This window comes from Pipistrellus hanaki, assembly GCF_964339955.1.
Source record: "Pipistrellus hanaki genome assembly, chromosome: 14".
In the NCBI taxonomy this organism is placed as follows: domain Eukaryota; kingdom Metazoa; phylum Chordata; class Mammalia; order Chiroptera; family Vespertilionidae; genus Pipistrellus; species Pipistrellus hanaki.
This window is the reverse complement of record NC_140516.1, coordinates 2363455-2385242: the sequence shown is the minus strand read 5'-3', so window position 1 is coordinate 2385242 and position 21788 is coordinate 2363455. Positions and strand designations below refer to the sequence as shown.

Below are 21788 nucleotides of genomic sequence, written 5' to 3'. Positions count from 1 at the left end.
GCAATAGGGGTGTGTGGGGGGGGATAGGAGAGAATATCTGTAATAATCTGAATAAAGATTTTTAAATAAATAAATAAACTAAGATCCTAGTGATTTTGCTTACCAACTGACAACTTGAGTAAGAAGAGATTAGGTGCTGGCTTCCTTCTATTCATGTGCTGAGACCTGTGTAGAGCGAGTTTTGCCATACACATACTCTACACTCCTGACATGGATGAATTTGAACATAGCATGGGGACACCTTACCTATAACTCTGCTGAGCCAGTCAGGAGAAATGTTGAGAAGAATCTTCTCCATCAGCTTTGATCCTACATGAACGCAGACCTTATATAGTCCATCAGCTATGGTCATTAAAGCTGGCCTACAAAAGAAGAAATAGCATATGACCTTCAAAAGATTTTCACATTTTAAAAAATGTATAAATGCAATATAATTTCAAAAAGCCCTGAGTTTTTATGCAGGGTTAATTTTAATTTCTAACGCAACTGTAGGATGTTCTGAAACATCCTAGAAAGAAGAGAAGCATTTTTATTATTTTTATTTTTTTAATATAGTTTATTGATTTCAAAGAGGAAGAGAGAGGGAGAGAGACAGAAACATCAATGATGAGAGAGAATCATTGATTTGATGCCTCCTACATTCCTTACACTAGGATTGAGCCTGCAACCAGAGCATGTGCCTGACCAGGAATCAAACCCTGACCTCCTGGTTGATGCTCAACCCCCGAGCTATGCAGGTCAGGCAAAAGAAGGGCTTTTTAAAAAGTTTCAAATAATCAATTTCATTTATTCCATATTCATTTTATAACTTCAGATTCTAATGTAAGAAAACAATTCTACATTGCTGTGTAAATTATTTTTAAAAAAATAAAAATAAAGGTGACGGGAAAACCAAGATGGCTGCATAGGTAAACGCCTAACTGCAGCCTCACACAACAATTTCAAAAAATACAACTAAAGCCAAAACTGGTTTGGCTCAGTGGTAGAGTGTCAGTCTGTGGACTGAAGGCTCCCAGGTTCGATTCTGGTCAAGGGCATGTACATTGGTTGCGGGCACATCCCGGGTAGGGGGTGTGCAAGAGGCAGCTGGTCCATGTTTCTCTCTCATCGATGTTTCTAGCTCTCTATCTCTCTCCCTTCCTCTCTGTAAGAAAATCAATAAAATATACTTTTTAAAAAATACAACTAAAATATAAAGTGGACATTATACAGAACTACAGGAAATTCGACTGACTGGAAATTCTACAACTAGAAGAAAAGAGAAAACCAGAAGGAAAATCAGAGGAGCTGTAAAAGCCTAAGGTACGTAGACATGGTGCACACATGGGGAGAGGACGGAGCCAGAGAGGAGAGGGAGCTGAGTGCCTGGTTGGCGTTTCCTAGTGGGAAGGAGATAAAAGCTCCGGACTGTGCTGAACCCCAGTTCTGACTGCACTGAGCCCCAGTTCTGGGCGAGAGCCTGGGGAACCAGGCTCATACAGAGGGATTCTAGGTTGTAAGGCGGAAACTCAGGGGAGTGGCGAAAGGCAGAGCCCCGGAGTCACGCACATTGCGCTCAGAGGACTGACTGTTGACTGTGCCACTGGATTGCCCTAGAGGGAAGGAGACAAAAGCTCCGGACTGTACTGAACCCCAGTTCTAAACCAGACCCTATTGACCCAAGCTCGTACAGAGGGAATCTGGGCTGTAAGGCGGAAACTCAGGAGAGCAGCAAAAGGCAGAGCCCCGGAGTCGCGCACATTGCGCTCAGAGGACTGACTGTTGACTGTGCCGCTGGATTGCCCTAGCAGGAAGGAGACAAAACCTCCGGACTGCACTGAACCCCACTTCCAACTGCACTGAACCCGTTCCGGGTTCATTGGGGGAGAGACTAGACTGTCCGGTAGTGGGCAAAATGCGAGGGCACCTTTCTGTCAGAGGTGCTTGCAGCGAGTACCAAAGGACACTGAGAAACACTGAGACTCAGGAACCTCACAGGGCTGGGCTGACAGGCAGCCAAGGCTGTAGGCTCCACCCTGAAACTCCGCCCCATCCAAGCTGAGCACAGAGGCTTTTGAATAAGGCTGTCTCCCGGCATAGACACAACTGATCCTCACAGCCAATTGGCCTGGAGGTCAGTTCCTCCCAGTGATACCAACAATTAAGGCTTAACTACAAAAGACTGTACACACAGTCCACAAAGGGGTGCACCAAGAGTGTCCACCTCAGATAACTGGGAGGCTGACCCACTGAACCATATAGAACACCTCAACACACAAAGCCACCCTACCAACTCAGGGAAGCAGCGAAAATGCTGAGACAAGAAAACAGATCACAAACAAAAGAAATGGAGGACACATCCCCAGTAAGGGGTGTGCAGGAGGCAGCTGATCAAAGTTTCTCTCTCATTGATGTTTCTAACTCTCTATCCCTCTCCCTTCCTCTCTGTAAAAAACCAATAAGATATATTTAAAAATAAATAAATAAATAAATAAATAAATAAATAAATAAATAGTAAATAAAAATTTAAAAAGGATTAAAAAACACACAAAAGGATTAAAAAAACACACAAAAAGAATGAGGAAGATTTATAAGCGCTATCAGAGAAGACAAGCCATGATATACTTACTCTAAGAAACAAATAACATGAACAAACAATATGAATCATATACTCTATATACTTTTAAAGAAAGGGATATTCATACATAGTGCTGGAAAGGATGTGGAGAAACTATAACCTTCATACATAACTGGTGAAAATGTAAAATTGTGCAGTAACTTTGAAAAATAGTTTGGCAGTTCCTCAAAAGGTTAAACAAAGAGTTACCATATAATCCCACAATTCTATTCCTGAGTATATCCTAAAGAAATGAAAACATATATCCACACAATAATTTGTACATGAATGTCCATACTGGTGTTATTTATAACAGACAAAAAGTGGGAACGGGCAGAGCTTGAAGATGGCGACCGAACAGTCGGACCTGTTCTGACTCTGGTCCCAGAACAGATAAAAGTGGCATCTGAGTCGCTCAGGGAGGGTTTATTAGCAGCTGAGGGGCAGCCGAGGTCTCTAGCAAGCTAGGGAGCGATCCTCTGGACAGAATTTCCTGGCCACGGCGGCGGCGGCCCGCGGCGGCGGCAGCGGCGGCGGCGGCAGCGCTGCGAGAAAGGAGTGGCTTCTCTGAGGCCGGGAAAGCCCACAGCGGAGAGGTCCATCCAGTAGCTGAGACGCCGGAATTGGCGCAGGCATGTGGATTCAAAGGAGTTCTTCGGTCACCCACGGAAAGGTCAGAGTTTGCGGGGAAAGCCTGAGAGATCGCGATCCTGCGGCACGGCCAGCTTTGGTAGCCGGAGAGTTCCGGCCCCGCCTCCATGGAGCGCCCGCAAAGCTGAGCCCTAAGAAGGCTGCAGCGACATCTAGTGCTGGGTTTGGCATAAGCTTCCCCAGAAGCGGGAATTTTTGATTTTATTTAAAAAAAAAAAAAAAAAAAAACGCCAGGGGACAGAGTGTTAAGAATCGCGGCTGTCCCGCCAAGGGCGGAACGTCTGGACACCTCAGCGCCTGATCCCCTTCAACCCCTAGCTTCGGAATACTAGGGAAGGCCTGCCTAGTTGGGCATATCCGGGGAATTGGCAGGGAGAAATTCCCTTTCGGGAAACAAGGGATCGGAGCCAGAAGAGATAGTCTGGGAGCCAGCTAGCACCCTGCCAGCTAGAGCCATAGAGAAAGAAGGCCAGAGCAACCAAAAAGACTGGGAGGTCAAACCAGAAACACTGACACCTAAGAGCTGAATTACAAACTGCCCTTCTTTTTTTTTTTTTTTTTTTTTTTCTTTCTTTTCTTTTCTTTTCTTTTCTTTTGTCTTTTAATTAATCAAAAATAAATGGACACAAATAACTAAGATATAGCCTACTTAAAATTAAGGATTACCTTACAAAACTGAGGTGCAGTGGAAAGCTGGGAACTGCAAGACTGTCTGGTCCGAGAATCAGAAGTGCCAAATACATTAACTGAGGAAGTAAGGGACTACTACTGGTCATTTTTATGCTAATTTTGCTATTCTTTATTTTATTTTCATTTTTTACATCTTTTATTTAATTTTCATTTTTCATATCTTTTACTTAAGAAACAATTTTTTTCTTTTTTCCTTACTTGATTTTACCTTTTCAATTATTACATTTTTCAATCTCTATCATCACTATTACTACTGCTATTTTGCAATTTTTTTTAAAAAATTTTATTTATTTTTTTTTCTCTCTCTCTCTAGTACCATTTTATTTTTTCTTTATTTTACATTAGGAGTAACCTTCATTCTATTTTAATCTCTACTATAGCATCATTCAACCCTATCTCAACTCAACCTTTACACTATCACTCTCTTACTAAACTTTACCCTTTAGTCTACAGTTTATCCTATCCCATTCTGGCTTTAGTTTTTCCTCTATTCTCTCTGTATACCCCCTGCTAAAGCTCTCACTATACTTATAGACCTAAGTTCCAACCCCTGATCCAAGTGTATAAATACCAATCTCTGCACTATATTAACTAGTTAAAAAAAAAAAAAAAAAAAAAATCTGTTCTCCCCTCTATCCTTGTCGCATTGTTTGTGTGAAGGTTGATTATTGTGAATTTTTATGCTTTTTAGTGAAATTGTTATGCTTATTCCTGTATTGTTATTGTTGCTTTGTATGTTTTTTTAAATCCTCTGTTTTTGTTTGTTTTTTTTACTTCTGTATATCATAGCCTTACTTAATAATAGTGGATATAGTAGTTTGTATTAATCTCCAAATATTGTTCCTGGCATTGGCGGGGTCCAGAGGTTGTTCTTTGGCAATTTTCTCCACATATATATAGTTTGTTTCACATTTCTCTTTTAGTTTGCTTCTTCTCTCTCTTTCTCTCTCTCTCTCTCTCTCTCTCCATCTTCTTTTTTTTTTTCTCCCTGTTTTCCAACTTCATTTTGTCATTATTTTTTTTCCTCTTCTTCTTTTTCTATCTCTTTATCCCTCTTTTTTTTTTAATTTACTTAATTTTTTTTTTTAATTTTAATTTTAATTTTTTTTTAAAAAAATTTTTCTTTATTTTATTTTTACCCCTATTCCTTCTCAACTATCCCCTAAGTTGCCTTTCTCTAGTGGTCACCTTTATTAGAGGTTATTATTATTGTAAATACATTCCTGTTAAGTGCCTCTTGTGTTGTACCTGGTAGTGTTGTATTTTGTACCTCAAAAATCAACGCAGGAGAAGGAATACCGCATAACCAGACTTCCTCAAAAGATGGGGAGACAAAAACATAGTCCACACGTGAAAGAAAAGCAGGCATCACCAGAAAAGGAAGTAAACGAGTCAGAGGTAAGCAGCCTACCAGAGCAAGAATTCAGAGTAATGATCATAGCATGGCTAAAAAGAATGGAAGAGAAATTTGACAATAGCCAAGAAGAAATGAGGAAGAACCATGAGGAAATGAAGAAGAGCCATGAGGAACTGAAGAAGAACCAAGAAGAAATGAAAAGTGACATCGCTACCATGAAGAACTCAATAGAAAGCATCAAGAGTAGACTAGATGAAGCAGAGGACCGCATCAGTGAGCTAGAAGATAAGATGGAAAAAAATACCAAAGTAGAGCAACTTCTAGAAAAAAAGATTAAAAAGCAGGAGGAGAGCCTACGGGAGCTTTGGGACATAACAAAACAAAATAATATTCGAATAATAGGGGTTCCGGAAGGAAAGGAAACTGAGGTAGACATGGAAAAAGTATTTCAAGAAATAATGACAGAAAACTTTCCTGAAATAGAAAAGAAAAAAACCACACAAATCCAAGATGCCCGCAGAGTCCCAAGCAAAATGAATCCCAGAAGACAGACTCCAAGGCACATTATAATTAAATTGGCAAACAACAATGACAAAGTAAGAATCTTAAAAGCAGCCAGAGAGAGACAGAAAGTTACATACAAAGGAACCCCCATCAGACTAGCAACTGATTTCTCAACAGAAACTTATCAGGCCAGAAGGGAATGGGACGAAATATACAAAGTCATGCAAAGGAAGGGTCTGAATCCAAGAATACTGTACCCAGCAAGGCTATCAATCAAAATTGGAGGGGAAATCAGGAGCTTCACAGACAAAAAAAGACTGAAGGAATTTATCTCCACCAAACCAGCAATGCAAGAAATGCTAAAGGGTCTACTGTAAAAATAAAGAAATAAGAAGTGAAGAAGGAACATGGGTATAGAATAAAAATGGCGTCAAATGAGTACCTATCAATAATAACCTTAAATGTAAATGGATTAAATGCTCCAATCAAAAGACATAGGGTAACAGATTGGATAAGAAAACAAGACCCATACATCTGTTGTCTACAAGAAACTCACCTCAGAAAAAGAGATGCACACAGACTGAGGGTGAAGGGATGGAAAAAAGTTTTCCAGGCAAATGGAAATGAAAAAAAAGCTGGGGTAGCAATACTTATATCTGACAAATTAGATCTCAGAGTGAAGGACATAACAAGAGATAATGATGGCCACTTCATAATAATAAAGGGAACAATCCAACAAGAAGAAATAACCCTGGTAAATATATATGCACCCAATACAGGAGCAACCAAATACATTAAAAAACTGCTGGAGGACATTAAGGGAGAGATTAATAGCAATACAATCATAGTAGGAGATTTTAATACCCCACTGTCACCCTTCGACAAATCATCTAAACAAAAAATCAGCAAAGAAATATCAATCCTAAATGACTCACTAGACCAGTTCGAATTAATTGACATCTTCAGGACACTCCACCCCAAAGCCACAGAATATACATTCTTCTCAAGTGCACATGGGACATTCTCAAAGATAGACCACATTTTGGGACATAGGCAAAGTCTCTTCAAATTCAAGAAGATAGAAATCATATCAAGTATCTTCTCAGACCACAATGGCATAAAACTGGAAATTAACTGCAATAAAAATAATCCAAAGAAATCAAACACATGGAGACTAAACAGCTTGCTATTAAACAAGGGCTGGGTTACCAGAGAAATCAAGGAAGAAATTAAAAGCATCCTGGAAACAAATGACAATGAAAACACAACAATCCAAAATCTATGGGACACAGCAAAAGCAGTTTTGAGAGGGAAGTTCATATCCTTACAAGCCTATTGCAAAAAACTAGAAAAAATAGTAACAGATGATCTAACTCTACAACTCAAAGAGTTAGAAAAGGAGCAACAAGAAAAGCCCAGTGTAAGCAGAAGGAAGGAAATAACAAAAATCAGAGCACAAATAAACGACATAGAGATCAAAAAAACAATACATAAGATCAACAAAACCAAGAGCTGGTTCTTTGAAAGAATAAACAAGATAGATGGACCTCTAGCCAGGCTAACCAAGAAACAAAGAGAGAGGACCCAAATAAACAAAATCAGAAATGAAAGAGGTGAAATAACAACAGACCCCACTGAAATACAACGGATTGTTACAAAATACTACGAACAACTCTATTCCAACAAACTGAACAACCTGGAGGAAATGGACATATTCCTAGAAAAATACAAACTTCCAAAACTCAATCAGGAAGAATCTAAAAATCTCAATAGACCAGTGACTTGGGAAGAAATTGAAACAGTCATCAAAAAGCTTCCAGCAAACAAAAGCCCAGGGCCAGATGGCTTCACAGGAGAGTTTTACCAAACATTCAAGGAAGAACTAAAACCTATCCTTCTCAGACTATTCCAAAAAATTCAAGAGGAAGGAACACTTCCAAACTCCTTCTATGAAGCCAGCATCACCCTAATACCAAAACCTGATAAAGACAACTCAATGAAAGAGAATTACAGACCAATATCCCTCATGAACATAGATGCCAAAATCCTCAACAAAATTCTAGCAAATCGGCTCCAGCAGAGCATCACAAAGATCATACACCATGACCAAGTAGGATTTATTCCAGGAATGCAAGGTTGGTACAATATCCGCAAATCAATAAACATGATACATCACATAAACAAGTTGAAAGATAAAAATCATATAGTCATATCAATTGATGCAGAAAAAGCATTTGATAAAATCCAACACCCTTTCCTGATAAAAACTCTTAACAAGGTGGGAGTACAAGGATCATACCTCAACGTAATAAAAGCTATATATGATAAACCCACAGCCAACATCATACTCAATGGGCAAAAACTAAAACCATTCCTTCTAAGAACAGGAACAAGACAGGGATGCCCACTATCGCCACTCCTCTTTGACATAGTACTGGAAGTACTAGCCATTGCAATTAGACAAGAGGAGGAAATAAAAGGCATCCAAATTGGAAAAGAAGAAGTAAAGTTATCCTTATTTGCAGACGACATGATATTGTATATAAAAAACCCAAAAGACTCCATTAAAAAACTAATTGGCTTAATAAATGAATTTGGCAATGTAGCAGGATACAAAATTAACACCAAGAAATCTATGGCATTTCTATACACCAACAGTGAGTTTATAGAAACAGAGACTAAAAAAGCAATTCCATTTACCATCGCACCAAAAAAATTAAGATACCTAGGAATAAACTTAACTAAGGAAGTAAAGGACCTATACGCGGAAAACTACACGACACTGAAAAAAGAAATAGAGGAAGATGTAAACAGATGGAAGAACATACCATGTTCATGGATTGGTAGAATCAACATCATCAAAATGTCCATACTTCCTAAAGCAATCTATAGGTTCAATGCACTCCCCATTAAAATACCAACGGCATATTTCACTGACCTAGAAAGAACTCTCCAAAAGTTCATTTGGAACAATAAAAGACCCCGAATAGCCACAGCAATCCTGAGAAAGAAGAGTAAAGTAGGAGGTATCTCAATACCAGACTTCAAACTGTATTACAAAGCCACTGTTCTCAAAACAGCCTGGTACTGGCACAAAAACAGACATATAGATCAATGGAATCGAATCGAGAACCCAGATATCAACCCAAATCACTATGCTCAATTAATATTTGACAAAGGAGGCACAAATATACAATGGAGTCAAGACAGTCTCTTCAATAAATGGTGTTGGGAAAATTGGACAGATACATGCAAAAGAATGAAACTAGGTCACCAACTTACACCATACACAAAAATAAACTCAAAATGGATACAGGACTTAAACATCAGACGGGAAACCATAAAAATACTAGAAGCAACCACAGGCAACAAAATCTCAGACGTATGCCAAAAGAACTTCTTCACTGATACTACCCCTAGCGCAATCGAAGCTAAAGAGAAAATAAACAAATGGGACTTCATCAAAATAAAAAGCTTTTTTACAGCAAAAGATACCATCAACAAAACAACAAGAAAGCCCACTGTGTGGGAGAACATATTTGCAAATGTTACCACTGATAAAGGTTTAATCTCCAACATCTACAAACAGCTTATACAACTAAATAAAAGGAAGATGAATGATCCAATTAAAAAATGGGCAATGGACCTAAATAGAATATTTTCAAAAGAAGACAGAAGGAAGGCCAAAAGGCACATGAAAACATGCTCAAAGTCACTAATTATTCGAGAGATGCAAATCAAAACAACAATGCGGTACCATCTCACACCTGTCAGAATGGCCAACATCAACAAATCAACAAACGACAAGTGTTGGCGAGGTTGTGGAGAAAAAGGAACCCTCGTGCACTGCTGGTGGGAGTGCAGACTGGTGCAACCACTGTGGAGAACAGTGTGGAGTTTCCTCAAAAGACTGAAAATGGAACTCCCATTCGACCCAGTAATTCCACTTCTAGGAATATATCCCAAGAAACTAGAAACACCAATCAGAAAGGATATATGCACCCCTATGTTCATAGCAGCACAATCTACAATAGCCAGAATTTGGAAACAACCGAAGTGTCCGTCAGCAGATGATTGGATCCAAAAACTTTGGTACATCTACACAATGGAATACTATGCTGCCATAAAAAAGAAGGATTTCTCATCATTTGCAGCAAACTGGATGGAATTGGAGAACATCATGCTGAGTGAAACAAGCCAATCAATGAAAGAGAAACACCACATGACCTCACTCATTTGTGGATAATAAAGAACATTATAAACTGATGAACCATAAGATAGATATAGTGACAGTATATCAACAAGTAGACTGTAAAATTACAGCGGGGAGGGGAGGATGATCTGGGGGAGAAAACAGATCAACGAAGGACTTGTATACATGCATATAAGTGCAACCAATGGACACAAAACTTTGGGGAGGGAGGGGATGTGTGGGAGGGAGGGAGGGGGTCAAAAAATATCAATAAAATATATTTAAAAAAAATAAAATAAAATAAAATAAAAAAAAAAAAAAAAAAAAAGTGGGAACGATCCAAAAGCTGATTTGTGTGGAAGGGGAATGAGAAGCAACTGCGGTACTAATAGGCACGGGGCTTTGGGGGAGGGGGAATGAAAAGGGTCTAAAATAGACACTGCTATTTTGTAAAGGCATGTAACTTATAAGGCAAAAATAAAGAGATTTTGCAAGAATTGACTTTTATTATTTGAAAAACAATGTGTTTTTCATTGAGTTGGTTAGTCATTTTACCATAGAACATTTGGGGTCCATATTTTCTAATATGAAGTTGTGAAAACTGAAGTCCAGAAGATTAAATGCCTTACTAGATCCCACAACTCAAAGGTTAGTTCATATAATACCTTTACATTTTGATAATTCGTTAAGGTGGGTGACTGAGCTTCTACATAGAGATCTTGGTTAAAAGTGTAAGCCAAGTAAGAAATTGGAATAGTTTTTTCAAGACAATAAAATTTCCCAATTACCGCTTTTAGAAATCCTGTTATGATTACTGGGCAATATTTGCTTTCATAAATAGCTATTTATCACTTGGGAAATTTTGTACTCTTGTATTAGCTCTAATTAGTTCTCATTAGAAAGTAAGAGTTGATATATGTTATTTATTGCTCATTTCCAAGCCTATAAAAATAAATGTCTTGCCGAAACTGGTTTGACTCAGTGGATAGAGCATTGGCCTGTGGACTGAAGGGTCCCAGGTTCGATTCCGGTCAAGGGCATGTACCTTGGTTGTGGGCACATTCCCAGTGGGGGGTGTGCAAGAGGCAGCTAATCGATGTTTCTCTTTCATCGATGTTTCTAACTCTCTATCTCTCTGCCTTCCTCTCTGTAAAAAATCAATAAAATATATTTTAAAAAAATAAATAAATAAATAAATAAATAATAAATGTCTTCCATCTGATTGGCTTAGTTGCCTTACCTGTAGTATATTTTCTTTGTAGTACATGGCAAACAGCTAAAACACTGTTTGTAGATCTTGTTCTCATCTGTTTCTAGTTCCAGTCCACACTTTGCACAGCCAGCATACGTGATGTTGGGCAGGGAAGAGAAAATGCTCTTCAGAGAACTATGAGCATTTATAACTATTTTTTGGGCTGTCGCAGCGTGAAACACGAGCTCTAAAATCTGGGCTTTGACTAGAATCACTCCTACAAAAACAAAAACAAAAACAAAAACAAGTGATAAATTATAGGACAAAATTATCATTTACAAACATTTACAATTGTGTCGTTGATTTATAGTTACTTGTAAGTTACACCCAAGATCTGGTTCTTGGTCTTCTATTTTTCACTCTTTTCCTAGATAATCTCACTCACTTACGGCTTCTTTATTTTTGTTTAATATATTTTATTGATTTTCTTACAGAGAGGAAAGGAGAGAGATAGAGAGCTAGAAATGTCGATGAGAGAGAAACATCGACCAGCTGCCTCTTGCACACCCACTACCGGGGATGTGCCCGCAACCAACGTACATGCCCCTGGCCGGAATCGAACCCGGGACCTTTCAGTCTGCAGACCGAAGCTCTACCACTGAGCCAAACCGGTTTCGGCGGCTTCATTATTTTTTTTAATTTATCTTTATTGCTGCAATTATTACAGAAGTGTCTCTCCCACCCGCATGAAGCCCCTTACCCCCACTCCTACTCCCTCCCCAGGACTTCACCGCACTATCATCTATGTCCATTTATGTATATAAGTTCTTTGGTTAATCTCTTCCCTCCCACCCCTTCCTCTGAGAATTCTCTACCCGTTGCATGCCTCCATGTCTCTGGCTCTATTTATTCATCAGTTTGTTTTGTTACTTAGATTCCAGATATGTGAGATCACGTGATATTTATCTTTCTCTGACTGGCTTATTTTACTTAGCACAATACTCTCCAGATGCCTCCAGGCTACCTCAAAGGGTAAGAGACCCTTTTTACAGCTGCATAGTGTAAATGTACAACAGCTTTTTTTTATCCACTGATGGGCACCTGGGCTGTTTACACATCTTAGCTATTGTAAATTGTGCTGCTAAGGAAATAGGGGTGCATACATTCTTTCTGAACAATGTTTCGGGCTTCTTAGAATTTATTCTTAGAAGTGGTATTGCTGAGTCAAATGGGAATTCTTGTTTTGTTTTGTTTTTTGCAGTAAAAAAGAAGGAATTCTTAACATTTGCAACAACATGGATGTAACTGGAGAGCATTATGCTAAGTGAAATAAGCCAGTCAGAGAAAGATAAATATCACATGATCTCACTCATTTATGTAATATAATGAACAACATAAACTGATGAACAAAAACAGATCCAGAGACAGAAAAGCATCGATCAAACAGTAAACCTCAGAGGGAAGGTAGGGGATGGTGGGGATCAGGGGGAGAGATCAACCAAAGGACTTGTGTGCATGCATATAAGCCTAACCAATGGACACAGACAACAGGGGGGTGAGGACATGAGTGGGGGGGTTGGGGGTAATGAGGAGATAAGGACACATGTAATACCTTAATCAATAAATAAATTTAAAAAAAATAAATAAAATTTTAAAGAAGGGAGTTCTATTCTTAATTTTTGAGGAAACTCCATACTGTTTTTCATAGTGGCTGCACCAGTCTACATTCCCACCAGCAGTGTAGTAGGGTTCTGTTTTCTCCACATCCTCGCCAGCACTTGTCATTTGTTGATTTATTATTTATTTGGCAGGTGTCATTTTAATTTGTATGTCTCTGACGATTAGTGATTTTTGAGCATTTTTTCATATATCTCTTGGCCATTTGTATATCCTCTTTGGGGAAGTTTCTATTTAGGATATCTGCATATTTTTTAATTGGATTGTTTCTCTTCCTTTTATTGGGTTATATGAGTACTTTATATATTTTGGAAATTAACCCCTTATTCAGAAGTATCATTGGCAAATATGTTCTCCCATACAATGGGTTCCCTTTCATTTTGATGCTGGTTTCTTTTGCTTTTTATTTTATGTCGTCCCATTTGTTTATTTTTTTCCTTTGTTGCACTAGGCCTTGTATCAGTGAAAATTCTGCTATGTGAAATGTCTGAGATTTTGCTGCCTACAGTTTCTTCTAGGATTTTTATAGTTTCACAACTTACATTTAAGTTTTTTAAAATTAACTTATACAAAGCTTTTTGTAAAGTCAGCAGGAGGTCCGGAAAAACCATATTTGGGAGACAAAGAACTGGAAGCATATAAACAGAGAAAGCTTTCTCCGTGTTTTTGGTTCAGAATTTGACAGAGATAATCTGCTCTGAACGCACGCACAATAAGACTCCTAATTAGTTGGCTCATTAAGGCGTCTCATATCTAACTCGCTGATTTATGATACAATACTAGCAATCCATAAGATGGTATATTCCACTTATATCTTCTTCTAGCTCTTTTTTAAACATTCTATAGTTTTCCAAGTACAAATCTTTTACCTCCTTGGTTAGGTTTATTCCTAAGTATCTTAATTTTGTTGTTGTTGCTGCAATGGTAAATGGGACTGTTTGTTTAGTTTTTCTTTTTGAGAGTTCATTATTGGTATATAAAAATGCCAACAATTTCTGAGTGTTTATTTTGTATCCTGCTACATTGCCAAATTCATTTATTAAACCTAGTAGTTTTTTTTGTTGGAGTCTTTAGGGTTTTCTATGTAGAATATCATGTCATCTGCAAATAATGACAGTTTTACAACCTCCTTTCCAGTTTGGATGCCTGATTTTTTTTATTTTTGGTCTGATCACTGTGGCTAAGACTTCTAGTACTATGTTGAATAAGAGTGGTGAAAGCAGACAACCTTGTCTTGTTCCTGTATGGGTTTAGTATTGACCTTAGAATGTAAGGGGTGCTCTGCCTGCAACTTAGAGTGAATGTTTATTTGGCTAATTTGACTGAAGAGATGGATGTTTTCTTTCTCCTTGACTTCTGGAATCATGAAAAATAAGTTTAATCTCTCTTAGAAGAAATCCCTTCAGCCAAGACCGGTTTGGCTCAATGGATAGAGCGTCGGCTTGGGGACTGAAGGGTCCCAGGTTCGATTCCGGTCAAGGGCATGTACCTTGGTTGCGGGCATATCCCCAGTAGGGGGTGTGCAAGAGGCAGCTGATCGATGACTCTCTCTCATCGATGTTTCTAGCTCTCTATCTCTCTCCCTTCCTCTCTGTACAAAATCAATAAAAATAAAATAAATAAATAAAAAAAGAAATCCCTTCAAACTAGCTACCATACCTTCTCTTCCTGCCCTCTGTCTTTTTAATTGATCATCCTCAAAAGACAAATAAGAGGTAGCCGAAACCGGTTTGGCTCAGTGGATAGAGCGTCGGCCTGTGGACTGAAAGGTCCCGGGTTCGATTCCTGTCAAGGGCATGTACCTTGATTGCAGGCACATCCCCAAATGGGGATGTGCAGGAGGCAGCTGATCAATGGTTCTAATTCTCTATCCCCTTCTCTTCCTCTCTGTAAAAAAATCAATAAAATATATATTTAAAAAAAAAAAGACAAATAAGAGGTAAGTTATTCTTCTATTCTATATTTTATCCAAAAACAATACATCATTAGCTTATCTTCTTTTTCTTTTTTGATTTCCTGCCCATCATCACCCACACTCTGGGAGTTGGTTATTTATCCACATGAGCACTGACTGTCCTCATTTCTAACTGTGTCACTCACCAGGAACCTCAAGCATGTTCATTCACTACTCATTAGCTCATGCATTCACCTGTTAAAAAAAAAAAAAAAAATCCAAAACAGCAAAAAGAAGCCCGAGTATCTATTATCTGCCAGACATTCTTTTATCTCATTTATCTTTGCCTTATTATATACTAGTGAGGTCTATGAGTTTATATGAGCATTCTTCTCCCTTCCTCTCCATATTCTATTTAAATTCTTTTTAAAGCATTTGTTCCTCATCCTTTTATCAGGTAGTACATGCTATGAACTCATCATTCTACTATTCTATTCTCTTTTCTGGTTAAGTCTTAAAAAAGGAAAGTTTTTATTTAAAAAAGTTTTCTTGATTAAAAAATGTTTTTTAAAAGAATTTTTTCTTCTTATCTTTAAAGCAGTGGTTCTCAACCTTTCTAATGCCGCGACCCTTTAACACAGTTCCTCATGTTGTGGTGACCCTCAACCATAAAATTATTTTTGTTGCCACTTCATAACTGTAATTTTGCTACTGTTATGAATTGTAATGTAAATATCTGTGTTTTCTGATGGTCTTAGGCGACCCTGCTAGAGGTTCTCAACCTATGGATCATTATTAGTGTATGAAAGTGTCATCAATTTCTAGGTGTTGATATTGTATTCTGCTACATTGCTGAATTCATTTAAGTCTAGTAGTTTCCTAGTGGAGTCTTTCTATTTTAAATTTTAATTATATGTACAATATCATGTCATCTGTGAATAATGACAGTTTTACTTTCTCCTTTACAATTTTGATGCCTTTTATTTCTTCTTCTGATTACTGTAGCTAGGACTTCCAGTACTATGTTGAATGAGAATGGTAAAAGTGGACATTCTTGCCAAGACCGGTTTGACTCAGTGGATAGAGCGTCGGTCTGCGGACTGAAAGGTCCCGGGTTCGATTCTGGTCAAGGGCATATACCTTGGTTGCGGGCACATCCCTGGTGGGGGGTGTGCAGGAGGCAGCTGTCGATGATTCTTCCTCATCGATGTTTCTAGCTCTCTATCTCTCTCCCTTCCTCTCTGTAAAAAATCAATAAAAATTTTAAAAAGTGGACATTCTTGTCTTGCTCCTATTCTTAAGGGAAATGGTTTTAGTTTTTGTCCATTGAGTATTATGTTGGCTCTAGGTTTATCATAAATGGCCTCTATTATGTTGCAGTATGATCCCTCTTTTCTTACTTTATTGATATTTTTATCAAAAAAGGATCCTGGGTTTTGTCAAATGCTTTTTCTGCATCTATTAATATGATCATGTGATTTTCATCTTTCAATTTGTTATATAATGTTTCACATTTATTGATTTATAGATATTGTACCAGCCTTGCATCCCTGGAATAAATCCCACTTGGTTATGGTGTATGAGCTTTTTAATACATTGCTACATATGATTTGCTAATATTTTGTTAAGGATATTATCATCTGTGTTCATTAGGGTTATTGGCCTGTAGTTTTCTTTCTTAGTGGAGTATTTTTTTTCTAAAACTTTGTTATCTGAGAAACCAAGATGGCAACATAGGTAAACACCTGAACTTGCTGCCTTGCACAACCACTTCAAAACTACAACTAAAAGACAAACGGACATCATCCAGAACCACAGGAAGGCTGGCTGAGTGGAAATTCTACAACTAGAAGGAAACAGAAAAGCACACTGAGACTCAGAGGAGGTGCGGAAGTAAAGTGCAGAGGTACAGAGGCACACGTGAGGAAAGGGCTGGCAACACGTGGGGATGCGGCTGTCTTTTTCATTCAGGAGGGAGACGCAAGCTCTGAACTCCAGTTCCGGGTGGGACTCTGGGAACCCAGACTCATACAGGGAGAAACTGGACTATCTGTTATCAGGCGGAAAACGAGGGCAGCCTTCTCTCAGAGGGACACTGAGACCCAGGGGGCCTATTAAGGCAGGGCTGAAGGTCAGCCATTTTCGTTTGCTTCGCCCCACCCAATTTACAACCCTACCCCAGCTGTGCCCAGAGGCTTTTGCATATGAATGGCCTGGCCCTTTGCAATCTGAAATTACCTAACAAACTGCAGCTGGGTCAGAGAGCCCCAGAACATCCAAAAGAAGACCCAATGCTCCATAGCAGCTTGCTTTGCTCCACACCTGGGCCTCATCTGGGCACCTCCAAATCCCAAACAAAGAAAAGGAATCTGCAGATCTCTCCATAGCTCCTGCTGGGTGGCCTCAGGAAGAGGCTAAATTAGCTCCTCCTTGGAGATCCCAAAGCCAGTGCACCCAGTGGTCAGAGTAGGACCATTCAGATTACAAACCCTCAGATCCATAAGGAAAACACTCAGGGGACATACTCAGTAAGCACCAAGGCCCCACTGAAGCAAGTCTTGCCCCATAAGGGTGTCTCAGCACAGAAGTTCTCCCATCATAGACACAGCTGATTTTCACAGCCAATTTGACCTGGAGGTCAATTCCTCCCAGTGAAACCAACAACAATCAAGGCTTAACTACAAAAAGACTGTGCACACAGCCCACAAAGGGGTGCACAGGAGAGTCTACCTCAGGTAACTGGGGAGGCTGAGCCACTGAGCCCTTTAGGACACCTAGCACACAAAGCAACTCTATCAACCCAGGGAAGCAACCAAAATGTGGAGACAAAGAAACAGGTCACAACTGAAAGAAATGGAGGAAAGCAAATTACTGTTCAAAACCAAGGTTATGAGGTTTTTCAAGGATCTTCTAGAAAAGACTGATAAATTTAGTGAGACCCTCAAGGATATGAAAAAGGACCAAGGCCATTCATATACAAAAGCCTCTGTGCTCAGCTTGGGTGGGGCAGAGTCTCAGGGCAGAGCAAACGGCAATGGCTTCCCATCAGCCCTGCCCAAAGAGGCCCCGGGTCTCAGTGTCCCTCAGTAATCACTATAAGCCCTCTGAGAGAAAGCTGCCCTTGAGTTTTGCCTGCTGCCAGACAGTCCAGTGTCTCCCCATATGTGTCTGGATATCTAGAGTCTTGCCTGGAACTGGAGTTCAGAGCAGTCGGGAGCTTTTATCTCCCTCCTGCTTGAAAAGGCAGCCGCATACTCAGTTGTCAGCCCTCTCCATGCACGCACCTCCATACCTCTGCACTTCTGCGGCTCCTTTGAGTCTCAGTGTGCTTTTCTCTTTCCTTCTAGTTGTAGAATTTCCACTCAGCCAGCCTTCCTGTGGTTCTGGATGATGTCCATTTTTGTCTTTTAGTTGTAGTTTTAAAGTTGTGTGAGGCAGCAGTTCAAGTGTTTACCTATGTTGCCATCTTGGTTTCTGATAACATCCTTTCTTAACATCATGTTCCGTAAAATAATTTTTGTCCGTTAAATGATAACTATAATGTCTGCACAATCATTATTTTACAGGCCCTTAGAATGGTTCACTGACTATGAAAAACACCTTTTGACCACCTGGGATCAACCACTACCAATGATGATCGTGTGACACCTGACCTCACTTTCATTTCCAAGCCCTACAACCATCCCACAACCTCTACATAAGCCATCCACAATAAACCCTCTGGGAGCTCGACTTCTCTCTTCTGGTGAATTCTCTTATATAGAAGCTCTTTTCAATAAACTCTGTCTGCTTAATCTTGTACTGAGTTCAGTGCTCATTTCTATGACATTGATATTCAAGAACATGGCATTCAAGATCCAGTAACATAGCCAAGTCAGAATAAGTCCAGGATATAACACAGAGGTTTGGGTATCCTGGTCCTACTATTTGCAAGGGGCATCTGAAAAGAGTACAGTCTTACAGAGATGAGCTCTTAAAACTGTGGAGTCTGACACTAATTTCAGATAGGTAGTATCATAATTAAATTGTAGGTCATCCATTTGGTGTCCAGAGAGTTGGAGAACTGGTTGTTGGTATGGAAAAATAAAATCCATACATTTGGTGTCAGAAGTATTGTGTATAAAAATAGTTTGGACACTTTAAACAATTAAAAACCAAACAAAATGTATGGAACAACAATTCTCAAGACCTTGGCTATCAAGCAGCAAAGGACAGTGATCCTTAAGAGATGAGAAGCAAAAGAAGTGTGCTCAGTGACTGCTCGTTTACAGACAAAAGAATTTACTGGCTGCGGTGCAGGTAAGGGGAACTCAGACAGAGCCTGATGGTTTCCTGGAGTTGAAAGGAGACCAAACTCCGAGTCTGGATGGCTAATTCAGCTAGAGTTCTTGGGACAGGGTACTAGACAGATGAGAGTTACAAAAAGAGAGAGTTCTAGAGTACTACAGAAGGTCCCCTGGAAGGATTGAACTGAGTATTTACCAGTACATGTGACCAGAGGCCAAGGAAAGAACCATAAGAGAGGATGTTAGGAACAATCCCTGCATCTTGGAAAAAGCTGGGAGAAATGCATTTCCCCACTAACTAGAGTGGAAAATCTTATCATCCATAGGGCACTGGATAAAGAACTCAGAAGCTGTACTTAGAGAGAAACTAATGGCACTGCACACCTACACCAGAAAAAAAGGAAGTCTCATTCCAATAAACTCATTTTATACTTAATAAATTAGAAAAAATGAAATCTATGAAAGCAAAAGAAAGGAAATAATAAAGATCAGACCAGAAATCAATGAAATAGAAAACAGAAAAATGGGGGAAAATCAATTTGAGGAGATCAATAAAATTGATAAACCTCTAGCCAAATTGGTGATAAAGGAAAATCAAGAAGACACAAATTAGCAATATCAGATAATACCAATATAGTTGGTATAACCATATTCAAAATAGTATGGCAATTTTTTAAAAAGTTAAACATATACCATAAAATCTAGCTATTCAACTCCTAGGTATTTACTCATGAGAGAAAAGAAAAATTATGTCCATATAATGCTTTATACATGAATGTTTATAGAAGCTTTATTTATAACAGCCAAGAACTAAAGATAACTCAAATGTCCATCAACAGGTGAATAGATGAAAAAAAATTTATATATTCATGCAATAAAATACAAAGGAATAAATTAATGATTTGCACAACAGCACAAATACATTTCAAAATAAGTGGCTAAGTTAAAGATGCCAAATAAAACAATGTATATACTGTATGATTCCATGTATAGTATATCAAATCATAGAAAACTCAAACTAATCTCTAGTGTTAAAAAGCAGGTTGAGCCGAAACCGGCTGGCTCAGTGGATAGAGCATCGGTCTGAGGATTGAAAGGACCCAGGTTCGATTCCGGTCAAGGGCATATACATTAGTTGCGGGCGCATCCCCAGTAGGGGGTGTGCAGGAGGCAGCTGATCAATGTCTCTCTTTCATTGATGTTTCTAGCTCTCTATCCCTCCCTTTCCTCTCTGTAAAAAATCAATAAAATATATTTTTTTAAAAAAATAAGCAGGTTGAATTAAATGATGAATTTAAGTCCCCTGTTTAGTAACTATACACAGAAAATTTTAAGTGATCCCCAATAGCTACAAATTAACCTCAAAAATTGTAGGCAAAAAGCTAAGATGCCAATATATGGTTCAATAGTGAATAAAGGCCTATATTTCACTCTTATATTTAACTTTATTTTCCCAAAAAATGATAGATTCTTTGCTTGCATTAAAACTAGCAATATCTTATGTATGTAAAAATCTTACCTGAACACTTTTCCTCCAGGTGTGTTGCTAAATCTGACATCTTCACAAAAGAGGACATGCATTTTTGAAATTTTGTTTTAAATGTAATAACCCTTATATCATCATCAAACAGGCACTCACAGGATGACCAAGGTGTTGTATGCAATTCTAGGTTTTCTAGGATGTAATTGCGCTGAACGAAAAGATATTTAAATTCCCAAATATAATCTTAAATAAACAAATAAAAACAAAAAGTTACCAAAAAAGCAATAATCTAGGATCAAACTCAGATTAAGCAGATTAACCTGATTTAATCAGTTAAATACAACTCTTATCACAGTAAGGAATTTGGGTATAAGAGATAAAATATGAATGTTTTAAGGCAATAAGAAAAGGATGCTAGAAGGGGGGGGGGCAATGTTAAAATATGTACACAGATAATAATTTAATAATAAAAAAAGAAAAAAAGAAAAGGATGCTAGAGATAATTTTAATAAAATTTTTTCTATAATTTCTTGGTCTCCTAAACAGTCACAATTTATTATTACCAATGCTTTTCAGAGCAGCAAATTTTCATTTTGATATCTATAAATATTTTTTTAATGATAAGGACATAGAAATGAACACATGTCTGCTATAATCAACATCTCTCATTGATTTTCTGTACCTTAGTTTTCTTATATAGCTAATTTTTCCAGAACAACAACAAAAAATGAATTTAGGTACAGTTGTACCTATTTTTAATTCCTTCAGTAATAATTCTAATTCTGAAAACCATAGTAGCACAAACATCATTGCCAAATATGCATATACTATATTAATAGATCCAACTTTAAAACTATAATAAAACAAAAAGAGGTCTCTTTGCACTAAGTTTTCAATAATAACAGCTGTCTTTTTAGTTTACCACTTACTTCAGGTCAACATCTAATTCACATGTCCCCACCTACTTCCTTAGCTTTTATTATTTGACAGCGTGCTTTTTTGTCAGAGAATTTTAAAACAAGTCAGTATATCTGTATAATGTTATATCATTAGAAAAAACTAAGGCAAAAAGAGAAGGAAAGAATTGAAGCATATATATTCCAAGTTGCTGTTTTAAACCAATTACTATTTTTAAAATAGCTCTTATCTTATGACAAAACAGACAAACTAAGTAAATAAATAAAAAAATAGCAGCCATAATCTCAACACACCCAAATAAAGTTAACATTTGTTTTGTTTTTTTGTTTTTGTTTTTTTAAAAATATA

General features: G+C 38.2%; 1 protein-coding gene across 5 annotated transcripts in view; it reads right to left on the bottom strand.

The window, feature by feature from the left end:
- The window catches only part of SHLD2 (shieldin complex subunit 2), a 117366-nt gene that overhangs the window by 4528 nt on the left and 91050 nt on the right, over window positions 1–21788 (bottom strand). For 4 of the 5 annotated variants that reach the window (XM_084904157.1, XM_084904159.1, XM_084904156.1 and 1 more), the window contains 3 exons: window positions 20559–20765; window positions 11231–11459; window positions 247–362 (listed from right to left, as the gene is read on the bottom strand). In XM_084904157.1, coding sequence (XP_084760283.1) covers window positions 247–362; window positions 11231–11459; window positions 20559–20765 — 552 coding nt within the window. The remainder of the gene's footprint in view (window positions 1–246; window positions 363–11230; window positions 11460–20558; window positions 20766–21788) is intronic. The other variant, XM_084904160.1, reaches the window with a different exon arrangement.